This window comes from Poecilia reticulata, chromosome 6 (assembly GCF_904066995.2).
Source record: "Poecilia reticulata chromosome 6, P_reticulata-male-v2, whole genome shotgun sequence".
Taxonomy (NCBI): Eukaryota; Metazoa; Chordata; class Actinopteri; order Cyprinodontiformes; family Poeciliidae; genus Poecilia; species Poecilia reticulata.
Window position 1 is genome coordinate 534,250 of NC_088835.1, and position 12,369 is coordinate 546,618.

A 12,369-nucleotide genomic window follows, 5' to 3' on the forward strand; every position below is an offset into this window, starting at 1 on the left:
TGAAATTTAAAAGTGCTCTGGTACCTTGTTCTATCACACCCGTTTCATACCGGACCACTTAAGGCACCAGTGTTAACGCTATAAAATGAAAGCTATAAAATGAAAGCTATAAAATGAACGCTCTCTATCGTGGTATCACTCATTGAGGGATTTCTTTATTTAAATAGGTTCATTTTTCAGAGGGATACACTGTGAGGGTATCGTGATTTTAGTAATTACATGTTTATAAGAGCGATTTTCTGTTGTCCTTCCATGGAAGCGGGCAGCCTTCAAACGGAAATAAAACACTTTTTATTATAAGTTGCTGCTTAACATGATCACAGAACTTCCAAAACATATGTATGAAAATACCAGACAAAGTGAATCACAGCAACGTCATCAGCCGGTGTAACGCTGAACTGATGCTGTGAAGCTACCAGTAGCAGGAGCGGAGCTGCGCCATAAGCTACAAACACTGAATAGAAGAAGAGCTACCATCGATACAGTTGCAGCCAAGCATGTTTTAATGTTGCACAATACAGTTTTACAAAGTTGTAAAGTTTACCTTTGGCCAAATGCCCCCCAAAGGAATCCCAGCACCCCCCTTTTGTAAAGATTTCCGCCAGCGCCCCCTGCCGTCCTCTGAACGCCCCCTGGGGGGCGGTACCGCCCACCTTGAGAACAGCTAGTCTAGTTCATCTACAGAGCCAAAAAATAAAAAATAAAAATGTTAGAGCTGTAATTAAATCTTAATGCCAAACCCCTGACCATGTTTTTTTTTCTTTTTCTTTAAGGAATCTGAAATTGCTGCTGACTGTAATCATGTAAGTACTCTAAAGCCACCTCTTCCCAGCATGCCTTGCTCTGAGTGTATTACTACATATGTAGAATGGAGAAATTGGTTTAGCACGTATAGTTAAATGGAATCTTTAACGTGAATGTTCAGTAGTTTTGTCAGTTTCATCATTTTAGTTGGAACTAAAACACTTGAATATAAAAGCAACGTATCATCTGGAACTGGTTATGGTTATGCTGTCTGCTTTCTTTTCCAGCTTCTGTGGAACTACAAGTTAAACCTCACCACCGATCCGAAGTTTGAGTCTGTAGCTGTGGAGGTCTGCAAGGCGACCATTTCTGAGGTCAGAAGTCAACACCACTTTGACCTTGTATTTAGTCAGAATTGATAAACTAGCCTACTTTGGCTAACTAGATCAATGTGCCAAACTTAGAAATATTAAAGCTGGTGAGAATTATTAGTTATTGAGATATTGAGATAAGACTAGTTATTGCAACACTAACTTGACTTTTTACTTATTTTGAAGCTTTTTGTTTTTACAGTTTTTCTTGGCCAGATTAACAGCAAAACTTTCTCCAGAATCAGTTGGTCCTCTGATCTCTCAGTTCCTGTGTTAAACTGGTTCTACTTTAATTCTGACTTTATCAGCAGGTGGAAGCATGCTCACGGAGCTCAACAACCAACCAAACTCGTTTGACCACACGTTTAAAACTCTGACGTTAGCTTAGCTTTTGATCTGTCTGATTTGTAAGGAGGAAGTACTGGGATCGGCTCATATTCCATCTGATATAACACAAGTTCACTGTTTGATCCTTCCACTGTTTGATATTATCCATTGGAGATTAAAGTACCGTATTTTCCGCACTATAAGGCGCATCGGATTATAAGGCGCACCTTCAATGAATGGCCTATTTTAAAACTTTTTTCATATATAAGGCACACCGCATTATAAGGTGCATAGAATAGACGCTACAGTTAAGGTCGCCACCCGTCCCTTTGTTCCGTACTCTACAAATGTGTAATGATAAAGAAGTAGTCCCCGAGTACTTTATGTAGTAGGCTGCCCCAGTCATTGTTTCACTCACGGTGTTGGTGTTGCGATGTTGTGCCCAACTGCTTTCTGGGTAACACAGACCAACTGACATGCTGCCGCCGCAGTCTCTGTCTCTGGTTTTTAGGTGTGCCTAAAAAGTGCAGAAATTACGGTAGGTCAGTTTTCTGCGTTTCATCGACTGCGTAAACACCGTTCCTCATTCAGTTTTTAAACCTGTAAAAAGTTTGAACATTTAAATAACTCTCTTTAACAGTAAAACCTATTTTTCAACACTGCTGGTACTGATCAGATATTAGCTGGACAGGATTTTGAAGTGTTTATAAATTAAGATGGTGCCATTAAGACATGTGATATTGAGATAAGACTAGTGTAAGCCGCCTCTCTGTGCTGTGCTGTATTTTGCATTTTTGTGGAGGGTCAAAATCCAGCGTTCTCCCTGTAACACATGGGAGGAAATCAGGAAATTAATTTCCATATAAGCTCCAACCTGTCCCATATTGTCCAAACATCTTTGGCTACAAAAGCACTTGTACCAGATCTCAGCCTCTCTAGGTGTTTGTGATGTAATGATGGATCTTTTAGCGTACTTCCTGGCAGTGGCACTTGAGCTGGGGAACACTTGTTCTTATCTGGTTATCTGGGGCTATCTTTAAATGTAACACCTGTTTGGTTTCAGACCACAGTCAGACTGGTAAAAGCTGTTTAATCAAAATAGCTTCTGTGCTCTCAGTAGATGTAGAGTGTTGCAGTTTACATTTTAGACAACTCTGTTACTTAAAAATTGAAAGATGAAATTAAACGTCTAAAAGGTCTAATATTTTCAACTACACCAGTCAAATATTGTATTGACATCATACCTGTTCACAAGTTGCAAAAAAAGTTCAACATTGGAAAGAACTTTTTTTGAACAAAAAAAAAAAACTAACTTTGGCAACACTATTTTATTTGACAGGGTGTGCACATGACACTATAATAAACATAACAATTATCTTGAACATGAAGGACTCTTTATGAATGGCTATGACTTTTAAATAATGACACTTTTAATGCAAAGCTGCTCTAAAAGCTGCCTAGAAAGTCCGTTAAAAGTGCCAACTTTGCATTATTTTGTAAATAATAACACTTTAATGCAAAGTTGGCACTTTTAATGGACTTTCCAGGCAACGTTTAGAGCAGCTTTGCATTAAAAGTGTCATTATTTGCCGAATGATTCTTTATGACAACAGTTAAACGTTCATAAAGACTCCATCTTCATAACAGATGTTATGTCATGTTTATGACAGTGTCATGTCAGTCTTATGCACACCCCACCAAATAAAGTTTTTGTTTTTCGTGGTTTTGTTTTTGTTTTGTTTTACTTACAAAGTGACTGACCTCTATCAGCGTGGATGTTTCCAATTACAACTTATCCAAACCGAGTTTTGGAACTGAAACAAGCCTCCTTGATGAGACTCAAACCATCTAATGAAAGTAATTCTTCTCCATACTCAGATTAAAGAATGTGCTGCAGAGGAGCTGGGGAAGGGCTACCTGGTCTCCTGTCTGGTGGATAACCGTGGAAACATCACCGACTACCAGTGCAACCAGTACATCACCAAGATGGCCAGCATCATCTACAGTGATTTTCGGCTGATTTGCGGCTTCATGGACAAATGTCGGGAAGACATCAACACTCTGCACTGCGGCAGCATCAGCACCGGGGAGAAGGTGAGCTGAGCCTCAACACTGGAGACAAAAATGTCTAAAAGGAAAAAAAAATCCTAATTTCTTTGAGGACCTTAAAGTAACGGATCCTGCAGCTGAATACTTTATACATGTTTGAGGTTCTGTTTGGTTTTGGTTTGCACATCTGGACTTGGTGAATTTGCTCATTTCTTTGTGTCTTTGTGTCGATCTGTCTTAGTAAGCAGCAATTATTGTTACAAGTTTGGCCGCAGCCCTTTGTTAGACACTGTATTCTTAAATGTTTCATTATATTATAAAACTATTATATTGTAGCACATTGGGGAAATCAACAAATGAGTTTCAATCTGACCTGTCATTTTATTTTTTATTTAACCAGGAGGTCACCTGACTAAATAATCAAAACTAATTGTAATTGTTCAAACATGACCATAAAACATAAACTACAAATCTTTACATACAATTTGCTTATTAAAAATGATTTCTTAAATGCAAAAGTAGAACTTTTTACTCTGTATTAAAAGTTTTTATTTTTTGTATCATATTTTAACAGGTGTTTTTATTAAAAGCATTAAATCTAAAGTTAATGAACAGTCCTAAGTTTTCGAGCGATGACTGAACGATTTCTCAGCAGGGCAAAGACAAAAGCCTTCCTCTGGCCTGTGAAACATTTCTGATCTCAAACATGAAAGCTGTGCTGAAACGGTTAAACCACCCTGTGTCATGTTTGCTTTAGAACACGGATGTCAAACGCATTGTTGGCTAGAAAAACATCTTCAGGTGCTTTGTTCTCCACTTTTAAACTTTACTTCCAATCTGAGACCCAAAGGACACGTTTTATCAGCGTCTCTTTCTGGGACGCTGGCTGTGAGAGTTGAGGCTTGTTTGTCTTTTTTTTTTCAGCTTAGGATTTTTGCAGATGTGGGAATTTTCTAAATTCAGAACAATTTCTAGAGCTTGTAAAGTTGTGGATAAAGTAACCCACTACATTTGTGCACATTATTGAAGTTATCTTTTTTGTTTGTTTGTTTGCTTAGCAGAAAATGTATTTTGTAACTTTTTACATAAGTCTAGTTCAGGAAATGTTGAAATTTTCTGAATACATTTGTATTAATTTGCTGTAAGAAGTGGGGAATGTATTTGGTCTATTAGCTGAACCGTGATTTGACTAGTCTGACCTATTTGGAATGACATGAGGTTCTATGAAATAAGACATGTTTGACACGCCTGCTTTAAGATTCCCCAGTTCGTCTTGAGTTTAAGCAAATATCTTGACATGTGAAACAGACACTGCAGACGGAACACATTGGACCTGTCCAACCAGAGTGACTGATGGATGAAGTAAAACATTAGCTGTTGTGTTTAACATGATCGTACTTTAGATATTGGAGGTCTAAGCTGGTTTAAGTTGTTGCAGGATGTCAGGTCATTGTTTAACTAGTAACTGGACGAGTTGGTGGAGATTCACCGTCTGCAGAGTTTTACCTGAAGGACTCTGAACTTTCATTAGGTGGTTTGAGTCTCAAGGAGGCTTGTTTCAGTTCCAAAACTCGGTTTGGATAAGTTGTAATCGGAAACATCCACGCTGATAGAGGTCAGTCACTTTGTAAGTAAAACAAAACAAAAACAAAACCACGAAAAACAAAAACTTTATTTGGAGGGGTGTGCATAAGACTGACATGACACTGTCATAAACATGACATAACATCTGTTATGAAGATGGAGTCTTTATGAATGTTTAACTGTTGTCATAAAGAATCATTCGGCAAATAATGACACTTTTAATGCAAAGCTGCTCTAAACGTTGCCTGGAAAGTCCATTAAAAGAAAAGTGCCAACTTTGCATTAAAGTGTTATTATTTACAAAATAATGCAAAGTTGGCACTTTTAACGGACTTTCCAGGCAACTTTTAGAGCAGCTTTGCATTAAAAGTGTCATTATTTAAAAGTCATAACCATTCATAAAGAGTCTTTCATGTTCAAGATAATTGTTATGTTTATTATAGTGTCATGTGCACACCCTGTCAAAATAATGTTGCCAAAGTTAGTTTTTTTTTTGTTCAAAAAAAGTTCTTTCCAATGTTGAACTTTTTTACAAATTGTGAACAGGTATGATGTCAATACAATATTTGACTGGTGTAGTTGAAAATATTAGACCTTTTAGTTGTGTGACCTTATTATTATCACTAATGAGGTCACATGAAACTACACCCATCTGAACAAATATATTAGAATGCCGCTGATATGAGGATAACAGTTGGTGCCTTGGATTTCAGATTTTACTGAATGTGACATTTTGATGATAGATATTCAGTCTGTTATTCAGCTCTAGCCAAAATATACATTTATGACTTTAAATCCAGAGAATAATTGGTTTAAAGATATATCCATATCATTAAAAAACAATATTTATCTTTGATGCCCAAATTATTCTGTACGCCTTGCAGATTCATATAGTTATTTTCATTCAATGATGTATTTAAAAAAAAAATCAGGAATCAACAAAGGATAAGTGTGTAAAATAAGCATCAGTTTGGGCAAGATTACTTTTTCAGTCTTTGTTTTATAGGAAATTTAATCAAACATCCTTTCCATCATCATAATCTTTAACTTTATCTGTGAGGACTTTGACTAGGCCACTGCCAACTTTATGTTCTTCTTAGAAGCACTGAAAGATCCCATAAACCTAAGTCTGTCACATGTCTGAAACATGTTGGTCTTAACTGTATGCATCAGTTGGTTTAAAAACCAAAGCTATCAATATAGCTGTTCATAATCAATATGACAAATGTAGATCATTTTTTACATTGGTACCAAGATGCTATAAAACTGTTGGATGACGACAATCTGAAGGTTTTTATAATCTCAATCCAGCCAGTAACATAACAGAGGAAAATGTGACAGATTTCCTGTCGTCAAACAGAGTCACAGACAACATCCAGTATCTTTTTTAACAACCCTGACGCCTCCGTCGCCATTATCACGTTATTGACCTAAACGGTTCTTAAATAATCAATCAAATTTTATTTGTATAGCACATTTCAGCAGCAAGGCATTTCAAAGTGCTTTACATAATTAAAATAAAAACAGCATGCGACAGTAAAGAGAGAGAGATTTTGGAAAAGATTAAAAAAGAAACGGTGTGAGAGAGAAATAAAAAGTTAAATAGAAAAACATCAAAGACATCAAAACCCACACTCTAATCCTAATTTAGTCATAAGCAAATCTAAACAGGTGGGTTTTAAATTGAGATTTAAAGGCACCCAATGTTTCAGTTGTTTTACAGTTTTCTGGAAGTTTGTTCCAAATTTGTGGTGCATAGAAACTGAATGCTGCTTCTCCTTGTTTGGTTCTGGTTCTGGGGATGCAGAGCAGACCAGAACCAGAAGATCTGAGGGCTCTAGACGGTTGGTACATCAATAACAGATCTTTAATGTATTGTGGTGCTGAACTGTTCAGTGATTTATAAACTCACAACAGTATTTTAAAGTCTATTCTCTGAGCTGCAGGGAGCCAGTGTAGGGACTTTAAAACTGGTGTTATGTGCTCTATCTTCCTGGTTTTAGTGAGAACAGCAGCAGCAGCTTCTGGAGCTGTTTGATTGATTTGTTAGTCAGACCTGTGAAGACGCTGTTGCAGTAATCAATGCGGCTAAAGATGAACGCATGGATGAGTTTCTCTAGATGGTGCTGAGACATCAGTCCTCTAATCCTGGAGATGTTCTTTAAGTGGTAGAAGGCCGACTTTGTGACTGTCTTAATGTGGCTCTGAAGGTTCGGGTCAGAGTCCATCACTACTTCCAGATTTCGGACCCGATCGCTGGTTTCTAGTTGTAATAACTGAAGCTGTAAAGCCGTTTGGCCCTGTCCTTCCTTGTAAAGTTTAGGTCTGTGTTCCCGTTTAGCCGGTGCGTTAGTGGTTAACGACCCAGTGCTAATCACTCATCGTGCAGGTTTAACCCGGTTAGGAGCTTTCGCGCTCCTAACCCGCTCCTAACCCATCACGCTTATTTTATATTATTTTATTATTATTAATAATTTTTCCGGTTACATTAAGCACCAAACCGTATCAAATGTTTTGCCCACTTAGTCAGACGGAGTTAATGCGCGCGGCCACCGGATATCTGAAAAACTCATCCAGAAATTCGACCAACCAAAATAGTTTGTGTCCCCTTGTTAAAAACTCAACAGACACGAAATGAAAGAGCTACTAAAGCCACATTAGGAGCATTGAATTAAATCCCCAATTTGTTGCGCATCTCTGCATAATGCAGCGGATTACCACATCATGCAGGGCTGGTCCAAGGGTGTATGAGGCCTGGAGCAGAATATGACTTGGGGGGGCCCCTTTGGTTGCTAAAAACATCAGCACCTCTAACAGCTTCTGTGTTAGATTTAGTGAAATCTAAGACAGGGGGAGTAGTTTAACTGGCAAACCTAAAAAGCAATAAATTATAACTGCAGCTTACTAGTTTGTATTTGTGAACAAACACAGCTGAAACTCAAAGATTAAACTCGGCATCAGATTGTAGCTGTGGTAACAAACCAATCTGACTATGAATATTGTTCTTTGAACTTCTACAAAGTAAACTTGCCAGATCCTTAAAATCTTACATATAAATGTTAAATCATTTAAAGTTTTTTAATGTTTTTTTAAAAAAACTTTTCAAGTTTTTTAATCATATGCTGAAACCATTATGTCAAATTTAGCAGCAATGATAGTCTCAATAAACAAATGCTACATTTATATTATCTGTGGTCTATGTTAAAATATTAGCATTTATGGGGCCCCTGAAGCTCTGGGGGGTCTGATGGAGCCTCTGACTTAATTTATTATGACCACAGAAGTGGACATAATTGAAATTCATTTTAATTGTATTTTTTTATTAGTTGTTTTTAAGACTGGTTGTGGGTTTATATAGCAGTTCACTGACAATGTTTTCCCATAACATATAATTACCCAGTGATATTTTTACTTTGTCTACTTAACATCTTTTAATGCAAAAACACGGTGGACCGCCTTGGCGCCCGACCACTGGGCTTAGCAGGTTTTCTGGGGGAAACCCTGTGTGTATATATATATATATATCCTACCTGCTGCTGTGCCTATATATATGTTTCACACTATATTGTTTCAGTTCACTTGCATTTTTTTTGTATATATAGATTTTTTATATTGGTTCTGCTCTGTCCTCTGTACTGCTGTAACAATGCAAATTTCCCTACTGCGGGATTAATAAAGGAATATCAACAAGAAAAAACAAGATAATGATATACTATGCAGGTTTATAACATAAAATACTGTGCAGTTATCATAAATATTATTCTCAATCCAGGGATGTGCAACTGGATAGGATGAATTTTTCTTTATGTACATAATGGTTATTGAATATTAGACTGTTTACAACACAGCACACCAGTGCAGTACGGAAAAACAAATGTGCAATAACAGCAGAAATTTTCTTAAAAAATGAGTAAAAACAAGATAAAAGCTGAGAATGGACATTCAGTGTTTGTTTTTTTTATATGAAAACTGAGGAGTTAAATAGATGAAGTGACCTGCTCAAACTGTGTGTGTGCAGGATGTCCACTCTCAGGGAGAAGTGATTGCCTGTCTGGAGAAGGGTTTAGTCCGTGAGGCTGAGGAGCAACCAGGTGCACACCGCATCAGAGACGACTGTAAGAAGGCCATCATGAGAGTAGCCGAGCTGTCCTCTGATGATTTCCACCTGGACCGATACCTGTACTTGGCCTGCAGAGACGACCGGGAACGCTTCTGTGAAAATGTGAGGATGCTCTCTGACACATCCACAGTTACTTTGTGTTTCATGGTGTACTGCTGCAGTCTTATCATCTGTTTTAGCCCATTACGTCAGAACCTTTTTTTAAAAATTTTTTTGCAGCTACAGGTTCATCTCAAACAAATAGGATAGCATGAAAAAATCAATCTGCTGTGATAGTTGAGTTCAAAAAGTAAAACTAAAGATTTGCTCCACACAGTGGTTGCGTTTCAAGCTGTCACCTTTCGTTTTTGGTCAGTATGGCCTGCAACTTAATAAACCCAACAATTTTGCAGTTTTTTAAAACATCAGAATTGTAATCATGATTTTTTTTGTTGTTGTGCAGTATCTGCTCTATGCACTTGTTGTTCCCAGCTAACCTTAACTACAGCCATCACACTTCATTTCCACTTTCATACGTTTTCTTCTTGTACCACACAAGACAAAATGTTACCAAACTTATAATTTGATCAAACTGTAAAGTCTAAAAAGAGTTGTGTAGTGGTTCTCGGCATGTTTTTTGAACGAGGTGAATACTTCGCTGCTGATGCGTCGTATCAGAAACCAATAAACCAAAAGCAGAAGCCCGTCTTTACATGTGGTTGTGAGTTTCAGTTAACTTGATCTTTTTTCCCCACAGACAGCAGCTGGGGAGGGTCGAGTTTATAAATGTCTGTTCAACCACAAGTTTGAGGATGCCATGTCTGAGAGGGTGAGTTCCCCATCCACTTTTTTCATCTCACTGCCCCCCCTGCCGCCCCCCAACAGCTCTGTTAAATCAGTGGCTCTTAAAAGGTCAGGGGAACACTCTGGTCACATTGTAAAACTGAGTAATGGGATAAAATTCAACACATTGAGCTGATTTGGCTTGGATTCATGCTTAGTGGCTTGCATTTTCTGGTGGACTTGTAAACTCTGGTGCTGATTTTTGCGTCTTCAGTGTCGCGAGGCATTGACCACCAGGCAGAAGCTGATCGCCCAGGACTACAAGGTGAGCTACTCACTCGCCAAAGCTTGCAAGTCGGACCTGAGGAAGTACCGCTGCAACGTGGACGCAAACATGCCCCGAGCCAAAGAGACACGTCTGTCCTACCTGCTGCTGTGCCTTGAGGCCGCCGTGCACCGAGGTGAGCAGGTCTTTCCTCCGTCTGCAGCGCCAGGACGTTTAAAATCCAATTTAAAATAATTGTACTGTATGCTTCCTGCTCCGTGACATACATTTCAGGTCGAGTGGTGAGTGGCGAGTGTCAGGGAGAAATGATGGATTACAGGCGGATGCTGATGGAGGATTTCTCACTGAGTCCTGAGATCGTGCTGCACTGCCGCAGTGAGATAGAGAACCACTGCTCTGGTTTACACCGGAAAGGCCGGACGCTGCACTGCCTGATGAGGGTCGGCCGAGGAGACATGGAGGCCATCGAACCCACCTGCCAAAAAGCGGTGAGTTAAAACGGCCTGGAACCTCATTTAAAACCAGCAGGAGAATTAAAAAGATAATCTAATGGCAAGTTTTAATGTTTATTGGTTGCTGTCATAGAACAGAATCATAACTCTGGTCAACAGCCAAAAGAATTTCATCAGGACAGAAAAGAGACAGAGAATTTTACACAGTGAAGACATAATGTTCAATTCACATGTATTTACACTTATTAGTGTTCATTATTCAATTTACAGAAATCCAAGTTTGTAACATTTAATTAATACACTTTGTTATAAAACCATTTTTTTTCCTCCTAAAAAATACATATGAACGGAAATGAACTGATAATGTCACAAAAATGTCATCAATTTAGTCAGAAGATCAGATTTCTATAAAGCAAAGTAAAGTTAAAAACCTGATTGAGAAAATTTATGTAATTTTTGGATTCAGTGCTGCAAAATAATCATCTTCTTGGTCAGACTTTCAGACTAATCTAACAATGTTAAATTAGATGTTAAAAAAATAAAAAATTGTATATATGTAATTTTTTTTTTCTGTCATGGCATTAAAATGAACGTGGTGGTTCTCTCTTTGGCACATCAGAGCCATGTCTCAGTGCTGTCAATCATGCTAAATGAATGCACGTCAGCTTTAACTTTACTTTCATCAGTCTGACAAATGTTTTGAACAATCTGAAAATAATTTTAAGCCGTTACTTTTTAACTTAGATATTTCTCCAACTTTCAACACTGCTTGAGGCTGTTCAGGATGTTTCAGTTGGATTTTTCCGCCTGCAGTTTGAAGGAAACTGTTTATTAAAGGCGGCAGAGAAACAAGCTATTAACCTGCTCCGCCCTGCCTAAGCCAAACAAAACTAGCAATAATGTGTGATTATACATAAAGCCAGCAGCTTCTCTGCTCCAGAGGTTTTCCAGCAGCACCACAGGCCAGAGTGGAACACTGATTCCTGCTTCTAAAGGAGCCGCTGTGGCTCTGGTACTGCCTCTGTTTCTGACCTGGGTGTAGGAGCTTCAGCCTCTGGTCGTGTCAGTTGGTTGAGGTTCTTCTCCTGATGTTGCTCTTCTTCCTGTGATCAGCTCAAGGACCTGGTGCAGGAAGCAGACCCAGGAGCCGACTATCGGATCGACAGGGCGCTGAACGAGGCCTGTGAGTCCGTCATCCAGACAGCCTGCAAACACATCCGCAACGGAGACCCCATGTAAGTCCTGCTGGTAAAACCCCCCAGAAAACCTCAAAACACCGTTCCAGAACACAATACGTACAGCCAGGCGGATCAGCAGTAACTGTACAGAACTGGTTCTGATCATGCAGGATCCTGTCTTGTCTGATGGAGCATCTGTACACTGAGAAGATGGTGGAGGGCTGTGAGCACAGGCTGCTGGAGCTGCAGTACTTCATAGCCAGAGACTGGAAGTAAGATGAGCTGTCAGCTAAAAACAATAAATGACATGAATTCATTTTGGGAATGAGTTCAACTTGAAAATAACTAATCAACTAGTGCCATGTTAAATAATTTAATTGCTTTTCAGAATAAAACTACAGTCACTTATTTTTGAACAAATAGGACAAATATTAAGTTTGTGTCTAAGCCGTGTTTTTCTCAAAGTGAGGTGGATGGAAGATATGATCTGTCTGCA

General features: G+C 38.6%; 1 protein-coding gene across 2 annotated transcripts in view; it reads left to right on the plus strand.

Moving 5' to 3' along the window:
* glg1a (golgi glycoprotein 1a) overlaps positions 1-12,369 on the plus strand; it is a 36,482-nt gene that overhangs the window by 7,110 nt on the left and 17,003 nt on the right. For both annotated transcript variants that reach the window (XM_081607570.1, XM_081607571.1), the window contains exons 2-10: positions 774-803; positions 1,032-1,118; positions 3,321-3,536; positions 9,094-9,297; positions 9,932-10,003; positions 10,232-10,418; positions 10,517-10,731; positions 11,809-11,930; positions 12,044-12,145. In XM_081607570.1, coding sequence (XP_081463696.1) covers positions 774-803; positions 1,032-1,118; positions 3,321-3,536; positions 9,094-9,297; positions 9,932-10,003; positions 10,232-10,418; positions 10,517-10,731; positions 11,809-11,930; positions 12,044-12,145 — 1,235 coding nt within the window. The remainder of the gene's footprint in view (positions 1-773; positions 804-1,031; positions 1,119-3,320; positions 3,537-9,093; positions 9,298-9,931; positions 10,004-10,231; positions 10,419-10,516; positions 10,732-11,808; positions 11,931-12,043; positions 12,146-12,369) is intronic.